At 41.3% G+C, this 19,760-nt stretch overlaps 1 protein-coding gene across 1 annotated transcript; it reads left to right on the forward strand.

Moving 5' to 3' along the window:
- The first annotated feature begins 2,288 nt into the window (after positions 1-2,288).
- akap10 (A kinase (PRKA) anchor protein 10) lies at positions 2,289-18,250 on the forward strand. Its single transcript, XM_019274973.2, has 15 exons — positions 2,289-2,542; positions 5,632-5,679; positions 6,194-6,379; positions 10,232-10,723; positions 10,868-10,966; positions 11,055-11,139; positions 11,317-11,440; positions 12,231-12,367; positions 14,157-14,301; positions 14,642-14,809; positions 15,002-15,111; positions 15,804-15,886; positions 16,266-16,318; positions 16,883-16,975; positions 17,061-18,250. The coding sequence occupies exons 1-15, from the start codon at positions 2,521-2,523 to the stop codon at positions 17,064-17,066; spliced, it is 1,851 nt and encodes a 616-aa protein (XP_019130518.2). The 5' UTR covers positions 2,289-2,520; the 3' UTR covers positions 17,067-18,250.
- Positions 18,251-19,760: the final 1,510 nt, after the last annotated feature.

A 19,760-nucleotide genomic window follows, 5' to 3' on the forward strand; every position in this document is an offset into this window, starting at 1 on the left:
CATGTATTAAAATGATGCTGAATTACATTGAAGTGTTTTGGATTGTTTTGTCCGATCAGGTGTTTGGTTTTAGGAGCACCACAGGGGACTGTACACCTCAGACTCTAGCTCAAATCCTGAGTCCTGTCACCTTGTGAGGTGTATCAGTGATAGGGAAGAGACTGAGTGCAGGGATCTAGTTCATTACTTTGTAGTGTGATGTTGGAGCAACCATCTGATCTTGAATGTGGCCAAAGTGAAAGAGATGGTCGTGGACTTTAGGAGGACTACATCTAACCTGAGCAGAGTTTCCATGCAGTGTGGTGGAGGACTACACCAGACAGAGCAGACTCTACCTCTTTAGGAAGCTCAGGTTCGGGATGTTGCAGATTTCTATCAGTCTGTTGGGGCAGCAGCATCAGAAGGCTGGCTTTGTGTTAGGGACTGCTCTGGAGCCCCTGCAGCTGGCTGTAGAGAGAAGGATGCTCTGTAAACTTCTCAGCATCATGGACGATAGCTCACATCTCCGACATGACCTTCTGATGAAGCATCAGAGCAGATTGAGTCAGAGACCCCTGCAGCTGCACAAAAGCGTCGTGAGAAGAAAAATATGCCAAGACAGACCAGAGCAGATAGTTGCAGCAATGTCTACGCACTGTTTGCACAGAGAGAAAACTAGCACAATATTATTAAAGGCCTTACATGCATGCAGGTGTTGTCACTTATTTGCTTGATTAAGCCTCTTTTTAGAACAGCTGAGGCGTGTGCAAAGGTCTAATCAGCCAGAAGTGAAATCAGGTGTGCTGGTATTTAAGTAGGCTTTGTAACCGTGAGCCTCATCCTGGTAATAAAGACAAACTCAACACCTGTGTCTCAAAATATTACGAGAACCAACAAGCTGAGCAATAATACTGGACATAATATGAGTTTAAATAAAGTTTTCCCAGATGTAAAATGATCACATCTACACGGGGAAGATAAGATTGACTTTATTAATCACACAGCAGGAAAATTCAGTTGTTACAGCAGCTCACGGTACACAAGGCGGATAAGAAACTAGAAATAGAAACAATGCTATATGCACTACATACACCTTTCGAGTATATGGATATCCATATTAGATCACTTAACGGAAATAACTGTATACACACACAGCGTTTAGCATTGTAGTTGATCTACATATATCTATATCTTCAACTAGATATAACAGGCAGTGTTGCCACAAAAAGATGGTTGTGAGTTGCAACTCCTTATCATCAGGCTGTCCAATAAGATAGACTGCAGTCTACTGACAGGAACCACGTTCAAAGATCATATTTCTCCCAATTTGGCTTCTCTGCACTGGCTCCTTCATACAGAGACATACAGAGAACTGAAACAGCGTTTCCCTCATATCCCTGGTGCAAACAGCAATTACATGAAATCTAAAATCAAAAATATATACAAGTTAAGGATATTCACAGTGTATATCTTACGGTATAAACAGAATGAACAGTATAAACAGTGAGGTCTATCAAAAAAAGATGTGTACAGTGTGAACAGTTTTTGAAGAAGAATGTTATATAAGTAATAGTAAAGGCTTTTAATTTGAAAGTATTGACAGTACAATCATTAGAATAGAATACAACAGAATGTCTTTACTGTCATTATTCAATACATAACGAAATGTAAGTGCCATCTTCAGTGCAGGACTACAAAAAAAAAACATAGTATAAAACAAGATAAAGGGATAAAAACATAGTATAGACCACCTTACATCACAAACTCTACCTCTCAGGTGTAGTTCATCATACAGACAGTATAAATATGGCAAATATAGAAGGATATCAGTATTTAAAGAGAAGGGGTTTATTATCTTTTAGTTTAAGTTATTCTTCTTCTCACTCATTTTCAAATATGTATTTCTTTGTTTAAATGTTTTGCCTTTTATTTCTGTTTGCATATTTGAAATAAACACTTCAATTAATCAAAAAAAAATCAATACAAGTAATAGTAAAGGCTTTTAATTTGAAAGTACTGACAGTACAATCATTAGAATAGAATAGAATAGAATAGAATAGAATAGAACAGATTATCTTAATTGTCATTATTCAGTGTAGGACTACAAATAAAAACAGTATAAAACAAGATAAAAGGGATAAAAACATGGAACATTTTAAAAAATAAACAAAATAATCATTTAAATACATTTTGAATGTTTTAATTAAACTGTAAAGACCACCTTACATCACAACCTCTACCTCTCAGGTGTAGTTCTTGTAGTTCATCGCCCTCTTCCGCCCACAGCAGGTAACAACACCATTTCCCACAATGCTGCTGCCGCACCAGCCCGGAAGTAAGACGTTTATTGACAATATGGCCGCGGTGCTGGCTCTGGATCTGGAGAAAATTGTAATTTGACAGCGCTCACCTGGAGGCTGCGATAGTAACCCGTTTCCAGCTTTGGGAGTGTGCGGAACAGATGCATTTGAATGAAGGGAGCCGCCAATTCACGGGACGGTGTCAGTGAGCTGAGGAAACGTCCGCGGTGCGAAGAGCGTCATGTCGTTTTTCAAGAGGAAAGGTGAGGACGTCAACGGGGCAAAAACAGCGAGCGAGCGAGGCAGAGACAACCCGGCTGAGGATGAGGAGGAGGGAGGAGGAGGAGAGTGGTCCCGGATAAGATGTAGCCAACGCGGTGGAGACCGCTGCGGTGGATGATCCACGGGGCGCCGCGGCGTCTGTGGCCGCTGCTCCCTGCAGTTAACACGGTTAGCTTAGCGGTGGCCTCTCCGGTCCTCCCTCCTTCCTCCCTCCTGCTTTATCTAACCTAAAGTCAGCCCGGCTCTCAATAAATCCACCACAGAGAGCTGCTATGCACTGATTTCACATTTAAATACGCGTGCGTAAAACCTATTTTACGCACGTATCAACACTGATGTATGCGACAAGTGTCGAGCTGTGCTAGGTTAGCCGGCTAGCTTCATCATCTACAGCTTACACTAGAAATAAAATAATAATAATAACAGCAGATTAAAGCAAATGCGTGTGAGTTTATTACGAGATTCCACCTTAAATGAGGTGATTAACGTTAGTTTAATTGCTCAGCATCCTCCAGTCTTATGTTTGGATTGGACCTGACATTCAACAGTTTGCATTATTATAAACATGACCAGGCATTATTTTATTTTCTTCAGCAGAGTTTGAGCTTCACAAGTTAAAAGACTTAAAATAAAATAACGTGTCATAGAAATAGGAAGTTATTATGTTATTCATTTGATGTCCTGTTTAGGTTGAGCTGCTGCAACTCAAAATACAGTTTCCCTCAATTTATAGCCTTTATATGATTCAGCTCTGTAATAACTGTCCTGTTTTATGTCCTTAGTTTATTTGGACTGAGCTGCATATAATATAATGCAAATATACCGGTCAGTGGTGCAAAATACACACAGTTTATCCACTGTTACACCTGTTTTAACTCTTATATGATTCAGCTAACTGTAATAATGTTCATTCATTTGTGGTAATTGTCGCATTATACCGAGAGGAACGTCTTACATTTTAATATCAGACACAATAACCATAAAGTTCAACCTCTCAAAACTAATTTCACATCATAACCGTCACGAAGAGCAGATTTATTGCGGTACTGTGTTGTATTAGAGCACAACAGGTTTAGGTGTACCTAATAAATTGGCAACCAAGTGTACGTTAAGTAGAACGTGTTTTTTAATTTGGACCTGACATGCAACAGTTTGCATTATAAACAAACAACCAGGCATCAGAGTTTTAAGCTTTCCGAGTAACAGACCGGCGAATGCATGACATAAATAGTGTGTCTTTAGAAATGGGAAGTTGTTCTCAGCTTTATTTTATAGCTGCTACAACTCAAACAGGCTCCTCGCTGGTGCAAAAAAAAAAAAATCAGTGTTGCACTCATTTTTAGTCTTATATATTTCAGTCCTGTGATAATAACAATGTCATAACGGACTGAGAAATTAATTTAAGCCCGCAGTTGCATCATAACCAGAGACACGTCTTTTATATTTTAGACTAAATATTAGAAGCATTTTTCTTACATCATCCCAACTAGCATGCACTAGCCTTTTTTCCATTTGAGATATTTACATGACAAGTGTATCTCATATTTCTGGTAGAGAGGACAGGCGCGTGATAGGACTGCGCGGCGAGGCAGTGATTGTGAAATGGATTTAAACTGACGTCTGCTCGTGTGTTTATTCGGAGGGGAAATCGGTTGAGTAACTTCACCGGCTCACGGTTGTTCATCTTTTAGGAGTGAGTTTAGTTTAGCGGTTTTTCCCTCACAGGCTCCAGTGGGCAAAGCAGCTGACCCAGCAGGTCTCCAAAATGAGGAACTACGAAGAGAGAGAGTGCATTTGTAATGCGCTGAACTACGACTGACAGGAAGTAAGAGTGTTCCCGGGTAGAGGCATGGTTGTAATGGTTGTACTGAAGTTTTAGTGGTAATGTCGTAGATTATTCATCATACAAGTTCTCTTTTGTCAGTTTTATTCACTCAGATGCATCTTTATACTTTTCAGAGACCGTCTAAAGAGAGTCCTCATGTTGAACTCTCGGTTTTATGTCTGCAAGTGGAGCTTGTGCAGGCTTTTTCTCTCAGCTCGAGCTGGTTTGTGCCCGTCCCAGTTTGCTGGTGATGCATCCAAATCACTGTCCTTTGCAGTTCAACTCATTGCCGACCCATCAGTATTTATTTAGAGACATCTGCCGTTATTTGCACCACTTTCCTGTTGGGCATAAGTTGCCGGAGCTCAGTCACGACTCTTTCCCTGTGACAAACAAGCCTATCGGTGCCAATCCGGCTCTGACTCTTGGCTGACACATCCATCCTCTCTCCGTAAGAGCGTCTTCTGCACCATTTGCCCAGAGCCTCTCGGTTCATTTTCTAATATCCGGGCTTGGAAATTGATACTTAGTTTGACCGCTCTTTGCAGCAACAGCCTTAATCTGAAGATATGAGTGGTGAGTCGCTCTTGATGAGAGCTTGCCGCTGTACAGTACGCCGATTCCACTGCAGGCTACGTATTTCATTTTTAGACTTGACAGGTAACCAGCCACAGAGCTTGGGAGTGCCTTCAGATATTTGTGGGGTTAAATTTAGTTCAGCTAAGGTAAGGTATATTTTCTAAAGGCAGCCAGGAACTGAACTTGACTTCAGGGAAATCTGTTTTTAAGCTGCTGATAGACCAAGGTCACAAATCTTAGGTAGGACTCTAAGCACTGACGTCCAGTATGAAAGCTCTCTCAGTCCTGCCTATATACTGAGCACTTACTCTATACTATATAATGAGCAGGACTGAGGGGGCTTTCATATATCACAACATGGCTCCCCTGTTTATCTCCTCGTCAGCAGCAAGGAAGCTGGTCTTCAGTAAGTTTGCATAGTGTAGTTATTAACAGTTGCTTGTCTAGCATCAGTATCAGTTTCCTCAGGGTGTCGTTATGTAACTAGATAGTGTTTTCCAGTCTCTCTGGTGACACTACACCAAAGCCTTTACCTCACCCCTCGCTGGAGCTCATGTGATTTCTTTCTCTTTTCTTTTTTGCTCGCCGGTCTCACCCTGTATTGTGAATCCAAAAATGCTGCCCGCTCCTTCAGTTACAACCCCACTCTCGTTTTTCTCCCCACAGCCAAAAGCAAAGAACCTGAGAGAGCGACAGATGCTAAAGTCAATAGAGGTGAGTTCATCGTCTCCTCTGCGAGGTTATTAAAGTGTCACACAACGCCGCCGAACTGAAAATGGTTTGTTCGAAAATGACACAGAAACACAAGACACAAGGGTGTTTTGATATCGATTGTTGTGGTAATCTGGGATGCTTTTGTCGACCCTTGGCCTCTTTTTGAGATGTGTTATATCTGTGTTTGCCTGTGTGTGCTGTCAGAACTGAGATTAACCTTTCCAAAAAGCAGCTCTGTGCTATTTTTTTTGCTAATTGTTTTGTCACAAGGACCAACTTTTTAACCTCAACCAACTAAAACACACACAGCCAAACAAACAGCGAGCAGTCTGTCTGCTCAAACATCTCTCACACCCCCGAGGCCTGTAACTGTGAGCTCTTTCAAAAACCTTCAATAAAAAGACCTTTTCATACAAGTCACACTGATGTCACACACACAGGCCACGCAGAACTTTGGTATCATTGTGCTCTTGTTTTTTTTGTTAATGCTTATTTTCTGTCGTCCCCCTCACAGCTCCAGCCAGCCCTCACTCTCCGTCACTAGGACTGAGGAACCACAATGCCATCCAGGACGCTGCGGGGCCGAGCCATGTGGCCATCAACGCCATCTCGGCCAACATGGACTCCTTTGCTCGCGGTCGCACTGCCATCCTCAAGAAACAGCCAAGCCACATGGAGGCTGCACACTTTGGAGATCTTGGTACAAAACCTTCATTCTTAAGATTAAAGATCAGGATTTTGGGTTCCTCAGTTTAAAATAAAGGTTATTATTCACCAGTCAGTGATTCTTCAACTTGGGACTAACTCATTTGGGAATGGTAGCAGGTTGCAGTCTTCTGTAGACGTTCTGTATACATTTGGAGATCGTTTATTTTACAATAATTTTGCAAAATTAAAATTAGGTTGTCGCAAATGCAGATAATACAGAGCAGAGGGGGAGCAGGAGCACAATTTAATGATTATTTTTGTCAAAAATAAAAATGTCAGAAAACATTTAAAAATGTCTTTTATAATTTAACAAGTTGACGTCTATAAATTTACTATTTTATGTGATAAACAGTCCAAAACATAAAGCATTTAAGACCTGATGATGTTTGGCCGTAACACTGAATTTATAATTAAAATAGTTGTTGACTTAATTATTTGCTGATCAACTAATTGATTTTAAGGAAAAATGTGCAACATTTCCTCATTAACTACTTTTATTTTTTTATATATTTTGTTTAATTATATTCTTACATTATCCCAAATGTGTCCAGCTGTCACACCCAGAGAAATGTGTAATTTTATAAAAAGGTAACGTGTGTTATCGGCATCACATCTCTATCTCCGATCTAGTTGCTGTAACTTCTGGGGAAACGCCGAGTAAGGAGGTCGACAAACGTGACTAAACATAGCATGAATAATACTTTAATTATTTATCTTGTCCGTTAACAATTTCTACTCAAGTCAGATGAATTTTCAACAGTAACGGCGGTTCATAAACAATGAAGACAGCTCCCATGCTACTAAACGATCATCAAAATACGTCTTTTGTTATTATTTTGATGTCAGAGGCTGAAATCACACACTGTGCATTTAATTGTCATGTTACTGAAACCAATATTTCAACAGGAACCATTAAATCATTACATCTAATTATTAAATATTTAATTACAGCATGTTTACAGGGTGATAATAAAAGCACAGCATACTATTATATAGTATTATACTTGTCAAACTGCAAAGTTTGCTTCATGCGCTCCTGTTTGACCTCACTGGGATAATTAGGTTTCTCATAGTAACATGTGGCAGCTACAGTACGCCTGAGTGTTTCCCAACTTCCATAATCAGTTGGCGTAAACAGCACAGTGACTTGTGCCAGCGGCAAACACTCCCGCTACATTACACCTTCTCGAGGAACTCGCATGACTTTGACAAGCACCCAGACATTCCTGTCAGGATAACGTTGTCCGTAAGTCTCCTCCCTTCACTCACAACGACTCCAAAATTAGATTCTTATTAAGTGCGTGGGATGCCATGAGATGAGGCGGTGAATATGTAGGGTGGCTGACACATCGAATGGCAGCAGTGGCAGGAACTGTACGAGCAGGTTGTCCAGAGAATAGCAGGGGTGAGGCAGGCGGAGGCGGAGGTGGACGAACCTGTGCTACAGCCCGGACGACAACATGAATGAAGCACTGCCAGTGATTTTTTTTTTTTTTTTTTTTTTTGGGCTGTGGTTTTAACTCAACTCAACTTTATTTATTTATATAAGCACCTTTCATACTGAAATGGAGCCCAAAGTGCTTCACAGAACAGAGTAAAAACAGAAATGGACAACAGAGCAGTTTCATAAAAAAATAGAAACTAAAAGAAAAGTAAAAACATACAACAATGAAACAAATAAGAAAAGAACCTATAGGATAAAAAGCATAATTTAAGAACAGCTGCAGTAAAAGTAGATACGACCTGTACAGTAAATAAGAACCAGAGATAAAAGTAACAGGGAGTGATCAGGACATAAAAATTCAGCAGCGAATGGCACCTTAGGTAAAAGCCAGGCTAAAGAGATATGTCTTAAGTTGTTTTTTAAAAATGTCTACAGAGGTGCAGTCCCTCAGATCCATAGGCAGGCTGTTCCAGAGATGGGGGCTGGTTTTAACAGAAGTAAGACAAAGGAAGGAAGTAAGGGGAGGAGGATTCAAAGAGGCGAGCTGAGACTGAGAGAAATAACGGAGCAAGTAGGAGTTAAAAATTGAACTTTACAGGTCGGTGGCCTGGAGTAGTTGACTGGCAGTGAACAGCAGGTGTAACAGACTTTGACCTGCTCTGAACTGATGCATGCAAATGAGGCTTTTTGATGATCATAATCTGGCTGTGTTAAAGTAGTCCTGACTTGTGTGATGTTAAGGAATGTGACGAGGTTGAATGATAAGTACCTCGCACTGTGCGACACCCCTTGAAGTTCTGTTTTGTTTTCAAAGGGCAAACACAACACCAGGAAGCCTCCGCCTACATTTCAGTCTAAGTGAAACTGATGTGCTCTGATTCATAATCATAATTCATAAGCTCTCCTGGGTTTTTTTTTGTGTGTGTTTGAGCTTGCGGTCCCCCAGGAATGGTGGATGTTATTCAAACAGACACTCTCCCGCTCTTGCAAAGTCAAATAATGAGGCATCCCGACAGGAATCAGATTCTTTTCAAGTCTTCAAATGCGGCCTGAGGTTGGAAGTTGCTTACGGACGCACTCAGACTCATTGCTGACCATTTCATACATGCATGCATGCATGCATGACAGGACGGACAGCAGCACACAGATGCCGTTGCTGTGCGATTCATAAAAGTTTGTCCGGGTTAAATCATCTGTGAAATTGCATAGGCCACCTTTTTTGACAGACACAGAGCTGCTTTTTTCCACAAGATTCAAAACAAATATCCAGGGGGGGGTTTAAATTCAGCTCACGTCAGCCCGGACCAAATTTTCTGTCGAAGTAGGAGAGCTCAGCACAGAAAATCCACTTTTTTATCTCTAACGCCATGTTGCAGCTCCCGTAAATTCACTGCTCATTTTTGTCTTCCCTTGAAAGTTGAAAGCCGTAAATGGTATAAAAGTGAAATGCTCAGTCTGTTATTAAAGTCAAATACTTCCGTGCACTTAAGGCAACGTAAATCTTGTTGTCGTCTGAATGTCGGTATTTTCTCTAAGGCTTCAGCAGTGTCTGTAATAAAGTTAGATCTGTTATTATGGACACTACAGGTACAAGTAAATGCACGTCTGAGCTTTGCAAACATTCCTAATGAATTCTTTTAAATGGAGCTAAATTATATTAACTTACATAGGGATAATGTTACATTCAGAGTCAATACAATATTCAAAATTGTTTACATCACCTCTAAATGTAGAATTGGACATAATGTGACAAAGTCATTTATTTTCTTAAACTTAACCCTTTAATTAACCACCTCAGACCACACGGGTGAACATCCAGGGATTGGATATCGAGATGGTGGAAGCAGATCTCGATGTTCACCTCAGAACAGAAAAAGACTCAACAAGAGGTCCAGCTCTGTTCTGGACTGTCCCCTCTCCCCACTCTTTACCACCAGCATGACTTCATGACTCAGTTCTATATATTTCTTATTTATGAGTACAGTGGTCCCTCGTTTATCGCGGTGGATACGTTCTAAAAAAAAATAACCCGCAATAAACGAAATCTGCGAAGTAAGTTTTACAATTATTATATTATTATTATGTTTTAAGGCCGTAAAACCCCTAACCACACACTTTTATACACTTTTCTCAGACAGGCATTAACATTTTCTCACATCTTCTCTCTTATTTAAACACTCAAAGTTCAAACTTTCGCAGATTTAACTAAAATAAGTACAATACTGTATTAGTAAATGAAACCAAAGATCAAAACCTGTTTTCAAGGCCAAACATGTTTAACAAATTTAATTTTAATGATCAATCTATGAGGTATGGAATCGTTGTTGTGCTGTTATCACTGTCTGAAATGTGTCTGTTGTCACCTCTGCTGAGTTCATTGTATGTGTTTGTATGTTCCAGGTCATTCCAGTGTGAACTATCAGCCCCAGGAGACCCGTTCTCGGCTCTCCAAGACAGTAGATCATGTGCTTCGGGACAACGTGGCCATACCCCACTATATGCATTTCACGGAACTACGGGGCGCCGACCACCTGGTTCGGTTCTGGTTAGAGGCGGAGAGTTTCCGCTCCACCAGCTGGTCGCGCGTCCGAGCGCACAGCCTAAACTCTGTCAAACACAGCTCGTTGGCCGAGCCGGTCCCTTCTTCCCAAGACGGCTCAGACCTCCGGGAGCTGGCCCAATACACGCGCAACGCCCTCGCCCGGGACTGTAGCAGCGATGGCCCTGCAGTGCAGTCAGAGTGGCGGGACTTCTCCAACACAGAAGCAGACCTGAGGCCCGGCACGCCTCAAGCAGACACCCCCAGCAAGCAGGCATCATCCAGGACAGGGACTCCGTATAAGGGGCAGTCAAACAGCACCCTGCGAGACCTCTCCGACAAACTCATGAAAAGTGAGTCACCTTTTAAAACAGCACTTTCTCTTCGTGCTATCCTATCATTTGAAATATCCTTTTAATGACATACTCTGGGGAAAATAACGTCACTCCTGTGCATCTTGAAGCATCACTGGATGATGAACGATTTGTGTTTTTTAGGTATAGAGAAAGACGCTGTTACAATCTTCACCAAGTACATCTCTCCAGACGCTGTGAGGCCAATCCCCATCACAGAACAAATCAGAAACGACATAGTTGGTAAGACATTATCACCGGGAATATGTATTTTTAGACACCAAATTTTCACAATATCTGTCAATCATTTTTAAACGCTCTCTTTGTGCAGCTAAGATATGTGGAGAGGACGGCATGGTGGACCCAAACTGCTTTGTCATTGCACAGTCGGTCGTCGTCACCATCTTGGATCAACAGTGAGTTTCTGTGTATTTATTTTCTAGAGGAGTTAATACTCACACGGCGAGGTTTCCCCTCAGCTGTGTTTTGACACGCTAAGATTGAAGTGTAACTAGTGTCCCTTTGTCATTTTCCCACCTTAACACCCCCCAGTAGCAGCTGTATTCATCTCCCACTTGCTCTTTCTGTTCCAGGCACTTTAGTGAATTCCTGCGGAGCCATCATTTCTGTAAATACCAGATTGAAGTGTTGACTAGTGGCTCTGTGTTTCTGGCTGACATCTTATTCTGCGAGTCAGCTCTCTTCTACTTCTCTGAGGTAAGTGGGCCCAGCGGTCCCCACACACATGATTTACTTGAGGTGTTTTCATTATAACATATTTTTAGACCACTTTTTTGTTCCTTTCGCCCACAAACGGTGCCTTTTCTCAACTCCTCGTTGTATACTTGTTCTCTCTTGCCATCACTGTAAAACCGCTTTTGTTAGGGTACATTCAGACAGGATCAGGCGCTGCGGTGAAAATGCAAGTTTTTCCCCACTCATTTCAGTCGGGGTAGTGCTTTCCTGGCTGTGTCAGTGTGGGCCGCAGGAGAAAACACAGCGACGTGCAGCAAAGAAGTCACACTGTGGCTGCCAATCGAACAGTCAGACCGGTTAAACCTCCACAGTCAGCCTGAAATGTCTCTGAAACTGAAAGTATTCAGGTGGATTCATGGGCTACACTCTGATACTCTCCCTGTTGTGTTCTGGCTTTGTTTATTTCATGTACCCAGCTTCTAAATCTGTGTCTTGCTCGCAATTTTGATGCAAAATAGTGACACAAAGAAGTGTAATTTGGTTTATGTCTGATGGTTTGAGAGCGAGAGACAGAGCACTGGTTGAGAGACATGGACATTGAATGAGAGTGAGGGAGCACCGGCATCAAGAAAGCCAGTTAATCAGCGAAACTATAGACGCTCCCTTTACAATCTCCGAACTTACTGATATGATGCAAAAATGCTAATTAACACCAGAGCTCCACATACAAAGGCAGTTTAAAGGATATTACAAGACCCCACAGTGACTTTCAGTTGAATTGTCGTGTGCTCTTTATCTTCTCCTCCCGCAGTACATGGAAAAGGAGGAGGCGATGAATGTACTGCAGTTCTGGCTGGCGGCGGACAACTTCCAGAACCAGCTCGCAGCTAAAAAGGGCCAGTACGACGGCCAAGAGGCTCAAAACGATGCCATGATCCTCTACGACAAGTAGGTCTTCTTTTCAGGCCTCGGTTAATATTCAATATCAAGTGTCAGTGGGTGTGTTTTTTAAATTATTAATTTCAACCCAGAGTTTCAGTTTTATCAGGTTAGAGTATGTTTATGTTTCACAAAGTCATGATCTGTACAGTGAAGTGATGTTAGTGTGGCTCCAGGACCATGGAGGCTCACTTTTAACTGAGGTAGATCACCGTGGCAACCTATGCTGCACTGTCAAACCTGCTCAGGAGCATGTTCGTTTTTGTGCAGCAGATCAGAACATCATTAGGTCGACCTTGGACCAATCAGATCAGTGGAAAAACAGTAGTCATTCCTGTATTTTTATCGATCAGCTGAATTACTTTTCTTCGTACCCCGCCTCTCGCCCTAAGTCAGCTGGGATAGGCAACCCTGGGGAGCGGTTACAGAAAATGGATGGATGATTTACTTTTTGTCCTTCGCGGATAATATCCAGTTCACTTTTAGAAGAGACTTGCCAACAAATAGTTAAATACATAATGAGGATTGTAGCTGCATTTTATTGCACAAAGACGATTTGATTCCCAACAGGATGCCTGACAATATGGATGCTTTTACTCACAGTCATTCCATCACGCAGCTCAGAATAACATGCAGAGACTTTGTGGTGAATTGCTTGTCTTTTATGAGAACAATAATCCACAGGCTGTTAATTAGTTCCCAACATTTTCATCAGATAGACCTTATCAAGCATTCCCTTCTTTTCACCTCTCTGCTTCAGCAGCCGAAACAGTCTGTTAACTTTATAACGTGCATCATATATTTATAATATCTTGTTCATCATCTGACAGAAAGAATATACAAAAGACAGCTATATAATCATCCCCGTGCTTATTTTTAGCCTTGCTTTAAATATTTGGAAATCATTTCCAGTGTTTTGTGCAGCTTCTTATTCTCTTCTCACACACATGAACATGCTCGTAGCTGAACAGGAAGCTTAAGAGAGCCAGATAAAGTTGCACGTTTTATACTGACCTTTTTATTTTGCTGGGTCTGACGCACACCTGTGTCATAGTGGTACTGTTTAATCAGCATCTTTATATGCTCACCTGTCAGGTGGATGGATAATCTTGGCTTACTAGCACAGATTTGAACAAATGTATGAACCTTGCGTGTGCAGAGAATAAGTCTAGGCTTGCATATTTCTGTTGAGTGTAGATTATATTTATCTTTACTGATGTTTTTGAGGGAAAAACACAAGGCAAATAACTTAATACTTATAACAGAAAAGGGTTTTTCAATGACGTGTGTAATCATTTATATCGTGTAGGTATTTTTACAGTATGTGAAGGTCGATTTCTCCATGCGGTTTATTCCATCAACTGTTGCAGTTCAGTCGTCGCTTTTGGAGGATTTTTCTGAGAAACCCTATTTTAATGAGTTTGTTTGTTATTCTGTTAAAGCTTCATGTTAGTCTAGCTCACCTTATCTTAACCTGAGCAGATGGAAAGTTCCAGTTAGGTGCAGCTGAGACTCGGCGGCTGCTTGCTGTGAAGCTGCACTGCTTTTTCTTTTTTTTTCTTTTCCTGAGGTTAATGTTTGCCTCTTTTATTCTTCTTCTTCTTTTTTTTAAAAATAAATGCTACCTTTTTTTTGCACACAATCCTTCCTCCTGCTTCATCCCCCCCCCGAGTGCCAAACAACATCGTCTGCACTTTGTATAAACGAGCATGCACAGCAGCCTCATTTTAAGACACAATTTCCTCAGTCAAACTCTTTGCTCTGAACTCAGTCGTTCATTGCTCTATTTCCTCTCCAGGTATTTCTCACTCCAGGCGACTAACCCTCTAGGCTTCGGCGACTCTGTGCGGATGGAGATAGAGTCGAATATCTGCAGAGAGGGAGGGCCACTCCCAGACTGTTTCACCACTCCACTCAGACAGGCATGGACAACCATGGAGAAGGTCAGCTACACCACAGCAAGAGTTTCTTTTAGTGTCTGGAGAACTTTCAGATATGTAAAATAAAATATCTAAAACGTAGAATAGTTTATTCACATTGCCCTTTTTAAAATGTTTAATTAGATATTTTTTAAAATCACCATTTCCTGGAATTAAATCGGATCTTCTTAAAGGTTTTGTGTTGTAAGTCACTGACAAATTGTCCCATTAAATCACTGACAAATGAAATGAAACCTGAACACTGTTGTTAGCACATAAAGGTCAGTCACAAACCTCTGTAACCTCTGCCCAGAAATATATCAGGGAGCTTATTATTCTCTAACCGTGTTTTGCATTTGTTCAGGTCTACATGCCCGGCTTCCTGTCGAGCAACCTTTACTACAAATACCTGAGTGACCTCATCAACTCGGTGCGGGCAGATGAGTTCGTGAATGTCAGCACTCCAGGTCAGGGCGGGCCCGCGGACAACGAGCGTTCAAGTTCAAATGCCAGCGAGGTCTCTCAGACTCAGGTGACCCCCCAACTTTAACCCACATCTTCAGCCCCTGTGGGGATGCTCCTCCATCCGCTGACATTTAGACCTGTTCCGCCTCATTACATGAATAACGAAGATATTTTTTTGTTAACGCGAAAAGGTTGTGACCATTCCCGTTGTTTAGTCGTCTCTGTTGTTTAGTTCAGTTTATGGTATGTTGACTTACAGCAAGGTTCCAGAAAGGCAGTGATCAAGATCCTGAAAAACTTTGACGAGGCCATCACGGTGGACGTTGCCAGCCTGGACCCGGAGTCCTTGTATCAGCGGCCATATGCTGGGTGAGTTTTGTGTTTCTTTACTTTCAAACATCACCTTTAGTTTGAAGAGCCACGGAGGTAGCCAGTACAAACAGGTCATCACATAAGTAAAGTTTATGGACATCAGAGAGGGAGGGATGTAGGGAAATGGAGGCCGCCTGAAATCTGTGTAAAATTACCGGAAGGCTTTTAAAAAAGTGACTGTGTGATTTGTGTAATTTGATTTATAGACCACCAAAGTGGTTAAACCTGTATTTTAAATCATCTCTTTGAATGTTTCATATTTGTTTTTATCCTCAGTCGTTTGTCTCGTGGTAACTCCCCTTCGGATTCCCTTGTTTGTCTTTTACTTTTATGATTCTCTCATTTTTGTGTTCTTTGATTGCCCACACATCCGCTCGGATTGAACGCTTGCATCTGTTTTTATCGACTCCCTCGTAAACTGTTTTATGAGCGCGCTTTGAAAAATCCTATTCAGGAATAATTCAAGAAGATGTTACTGAATGACAAAGCTGTAGCCTGTCAGATTTGTTCCCCTCCTCTGATTATAAGTTGCAGTTGAATGAAAACACACACACACACACACACACACACACACACACACACACACACACACACTGGGTAATGTTTGAATGTGTGTGCCTGAGGCTCAGTTTTGTCCCATTTGCTGTGTCTGCTCTCCTCATCTGTCTCCTCTCCTCTGTCTGCTTCAGAAAGATGACGTTCGGAAAGGTGAATGAGATGGGCCAGTTTATCAGGGAGGCAGAGCCGGAGCCGGACGTGAAGAAATCCAAAGGTAAGAGATGCTCACACTTTTTTCCTTCTCCCCCCTGTTAGACTCTTTGCCCTCACTCTGTCATATTTGATCTCATTTCTCCTTGCAATGAAAAACATCTTCTCTGTGCCCATGAATATAAACCCCTTCTAGCGGCTGCTCCCATTCTGCGTACAGCTCGGAGCCTTTTGAAGTATATATATAAAAAAATAAAGAAAAACAGCCTCCTATATTCCTCAGATCTAACAACATATGCCAATATTTATTTATCAAAGAGTGCGTTCTCTCTGTCTAGTATATATTCGACTGTGTCAGGGTTAACTCGCCTTTGGAAAGCTGTTTTATTTGTTCAGGTTAAGATACTCAAGTCTCACTCAGCCTTTCTTCTTTTCTCATTTAGGTTCCATGTTCTCTCAAGCCATGAAAAAATGGGTCCAAGGCAACTCAGATGAGGTGAGGCCACGGGATGTTAAATTATTCATAAGTGACTCAGTCGTCTGAGGCACCATAGCGAGGCTACGTCAGCCTATGACATACACTGTAAAATAATGTCTGTATATTTTACGGTGAAAAACCGTCAAACCACGACAGCGAAAGACTGTAAAACATGCCATACTTCAAAACCTTTATTTAATGAATGACTTTAATCAGAATAAAGTAGTGTTTTATATTAGAGACTGTTGTATTTTTGTACATTGTAAAGCAAAACACCGTAATATTTAACGTCTTTTACTGTCATGGTTTGAATACAGACATGTCAAAGATAATTTCATACAGCCCGCGAGATAATTTAATGCGTCTATTATTAATGGCCCTGCCGGTAAATCGCACACCCACAACTCATACTTCAAATCTCACAGTGCACTGCAACAGCTGCCACACAGGTCAGGATACTGTCATTGGTCAAGACCTGAGCACCACCCACTATGATGCGCTTTAAGTGTATGATTTATTAAAGAATACCATGAAGAGACTTTGAGTTAAAGTTATTGCCTGTGCCTTGACTCTTCCCTTCAGGCTCAGGAGGAGATGGCATGGCAGATCGCCAAGATGATAGTCAACGACGTCGTCCACCAGTCAAACCACGACAGCCCCGGCAAGGCCACCAAGGTACAAGACCTCGCTCGGTAGTCTCGCTCCTGCGCATCGATGTGTACAGTGACCCTAATGAGTGTTGTCTTTCATCTGTCTGCAGTTATGACCCCGCTGAGGAACCAAAGGACTGTCACTCCCTGCAGACGCTGGCCAAGCCGGTGACAAACTGTACACAGGGTTCACCTTACAATGAACTGAAGTACTCTGAGAACAAACAAGGCATTTTATCTTCTCCCCAACCCGCCATGTGTCTGTCTGTGTGAGTGTGTGTGTGTGTGTGAGAGCTTAGAAAGTGACTGTTCACGCATGGGCTAATGGAAAACAGTTGAAGTACATCATTGTTCCAATCCTCCAATCTTCCATAACACTATAAAGGTACACGTGTAGTCGGCCAAAGCAAAGCGCTTGCAACAAACCTGAGGAAGTCACTCCTGATGAAGGAAAACGGTCAACGCTGGAAGAAAGCCTGCACGAAGAAGAAGCAGCATGTCAATCACAGCGATGCTGCAGCCATACTTATGTTGGACCTATGGAGGACGTGACTGAACTACCCGTCACGACACACCTCCCCACACCTTTTTTTTTAATGACCATTCCTTGTTTTTAGATGAAATTCTCCTGTAGGGGTCGGCCACTTAAAGGCTTAAGCAGATGTACAGTTTTTTTTTGTTTAGTTTTTTTGCATACGCTTCCCTCTCAGCCTGCCCGGAGTCGTTTTTGTCTGCTGTTCACTCATGTGATCTGTCCTTCCTCGGCCGTTTCACGTACTGTAAGAGCGTCTGGAAATGTAACAATGACACAGAAGAAGAGCTGATTCAGTCCTCGGACTGGCTGACCTCCTATATATTAAAAACTCCTGGCACCTTTGACAGAGCGTAGAAGAAGAAATACTCCTCTTATGAACTTAAGTGCTCCAGTCGTGTTGGAAAACTCAAAACTCCATGTCCTAAATGTTCTATATATATATAAATATATATATATGTAGATTTCTGGTTTACCCCATATAATGATATTAGTCCTTTTTTATGGTGATGCCCTGTTTTTTTTTTGTTTTTTTTAATGCATCACTGAAACAAACGTCAGTGATGACCGGACTGTTCAACTGGAAAGTGTGCTCAGTAAATTAAACTTTTTTTTTAAATTTGTTTTGAGCCTTACTAAAGATGTGGAAAAGAACCAGAAAAGACTCTTGGTACTATGTACCACTAATGTTTTCTGACATGTACGTGTACTTAATCTATAATATATTTAAATTGTGTTTTGATTTAAATACATATATTATGAAATGTTTTTTGTCTGTCCTTATTTTCTTTTCTTTGAGCTGAGGTGTTTAAAGTTGTAAAACTGAGCTAAAACTTTCAGGTCATTTTCACACAGATGTAGGGAAACCTGGTGCCAACAGTTTAAGGTGGACTATTATCACCTCCAGCCATGTGGGGGCAATGTTGTCTGTGTTGCTGTGTGAGGGTAAAAACAGAGAAACTTGATGACATGGTGTATTCTGTCTGACATGGGAATAAGCTTCTCTACAGGTACATAAACATCCACAAATTGTAAAAGTACAGTCCAACCCAAAGTACAGTTTATTTACCATGTCAGTGTTATAAAGATCTCAGTGTTGTAGGTGCGGTATAATATCAACTCTGCAAGTACATTTGTTACATTTGTGTGTGATTTAAAGAGAAATGATTACAGCTAATTAGTATGATTAAATATTTAATTAAATACTACATTCAGCTTGAAGCTACCTGCACGAGCAGAGACAACGCCCACCTCAACACAATAAAGGAACCTGTCCTGAGCTCTGATTGGCTGAGAAGCAGGGACAACACCTGACGCAGATCTGTGCAACAATAATCACTTCTGCTGAATATATGTCCATGCTGAGAAGTGTTTTGTTTTGCAGAGATTAAAGATTTAAATTTGAGATTAAAAAATGAATAATATGAATAATTTCATATGATGTTTTTATTACAAAGATACGAACTCGATGTCTTTGTGAAAGCTTTGACCAAGTGGAAGGTGCTTTGAGATTTAGACAAGTACCTGCGGCCAAGTTAAGAAAAAAAAAAAGGCAATGTGCAACACACCGGAAGAATAGGTTTTGGCCTTCAAAATAAGACAGCGCTGGAGATAGGAGCCAACAATGTGGCTTCAAGTATAGGGAACCCAGTCTACTACTATTTCTGCAGGAAAAATCTGACATGTTTTTGGCACCAGAAATCTAAATTTTCAGGTCATGTCCACATGTCAAGACCTTCTGGAGAGAAGTGGATCATTTCAGAGATTTTACACCTGAAATCTGACTTCTCATTTACCTTTCTGCACCTTGGGAATGGTCCTAATGACCTCAGTAAAGGTGATTCATACCTTCTAAAGATCTTTATGGCTGCAAGTAAGAAAACATTTAGACAATGCTGCTCCAGAGGAACCCTGCAACCACCGTCCTTGAAGCTTATTAACATAATCAACTCTATCAACTGGATAAATACTGTCATCCAGTATTGGACCTGTCGCTGTGCCTATTTTCTTTTCCTACCACAGCCCTCCTGCACCATATTACTGCACTATATTCTACCAGACTGATGAAAGATATCAACATTGACTATTGAAATCAATAAGATTATGTTGTTGTGGGTGTGTGTTATGATAGATTAGGGTGATGCACCACGTTACATCATTCCAGGTCATCCATAAATGTATAGATTAATGTTTCACATGATATTTTCTGTTTTTTAGTCAGTCGGACTGAGGCAAGTTTGAATTAAAAGTTGAGATGATCCGGTTAGGGTTTAGTGAG

Source organism: Larimichthys crocea, chromosome XXII, assembly GCF_000972845.2.
Source record: "Larimichthys crocea isolate SSNF chromosome XXII, L_crocea_2.0, whole genome shotgun sequence".
In the NCBI taxonomy this organism is placed as follows: Eukaryota; Metazoa; Chordata; class Actinopteri; family Sciaenidae; genus Larimichthys; species Larimichthys crocea.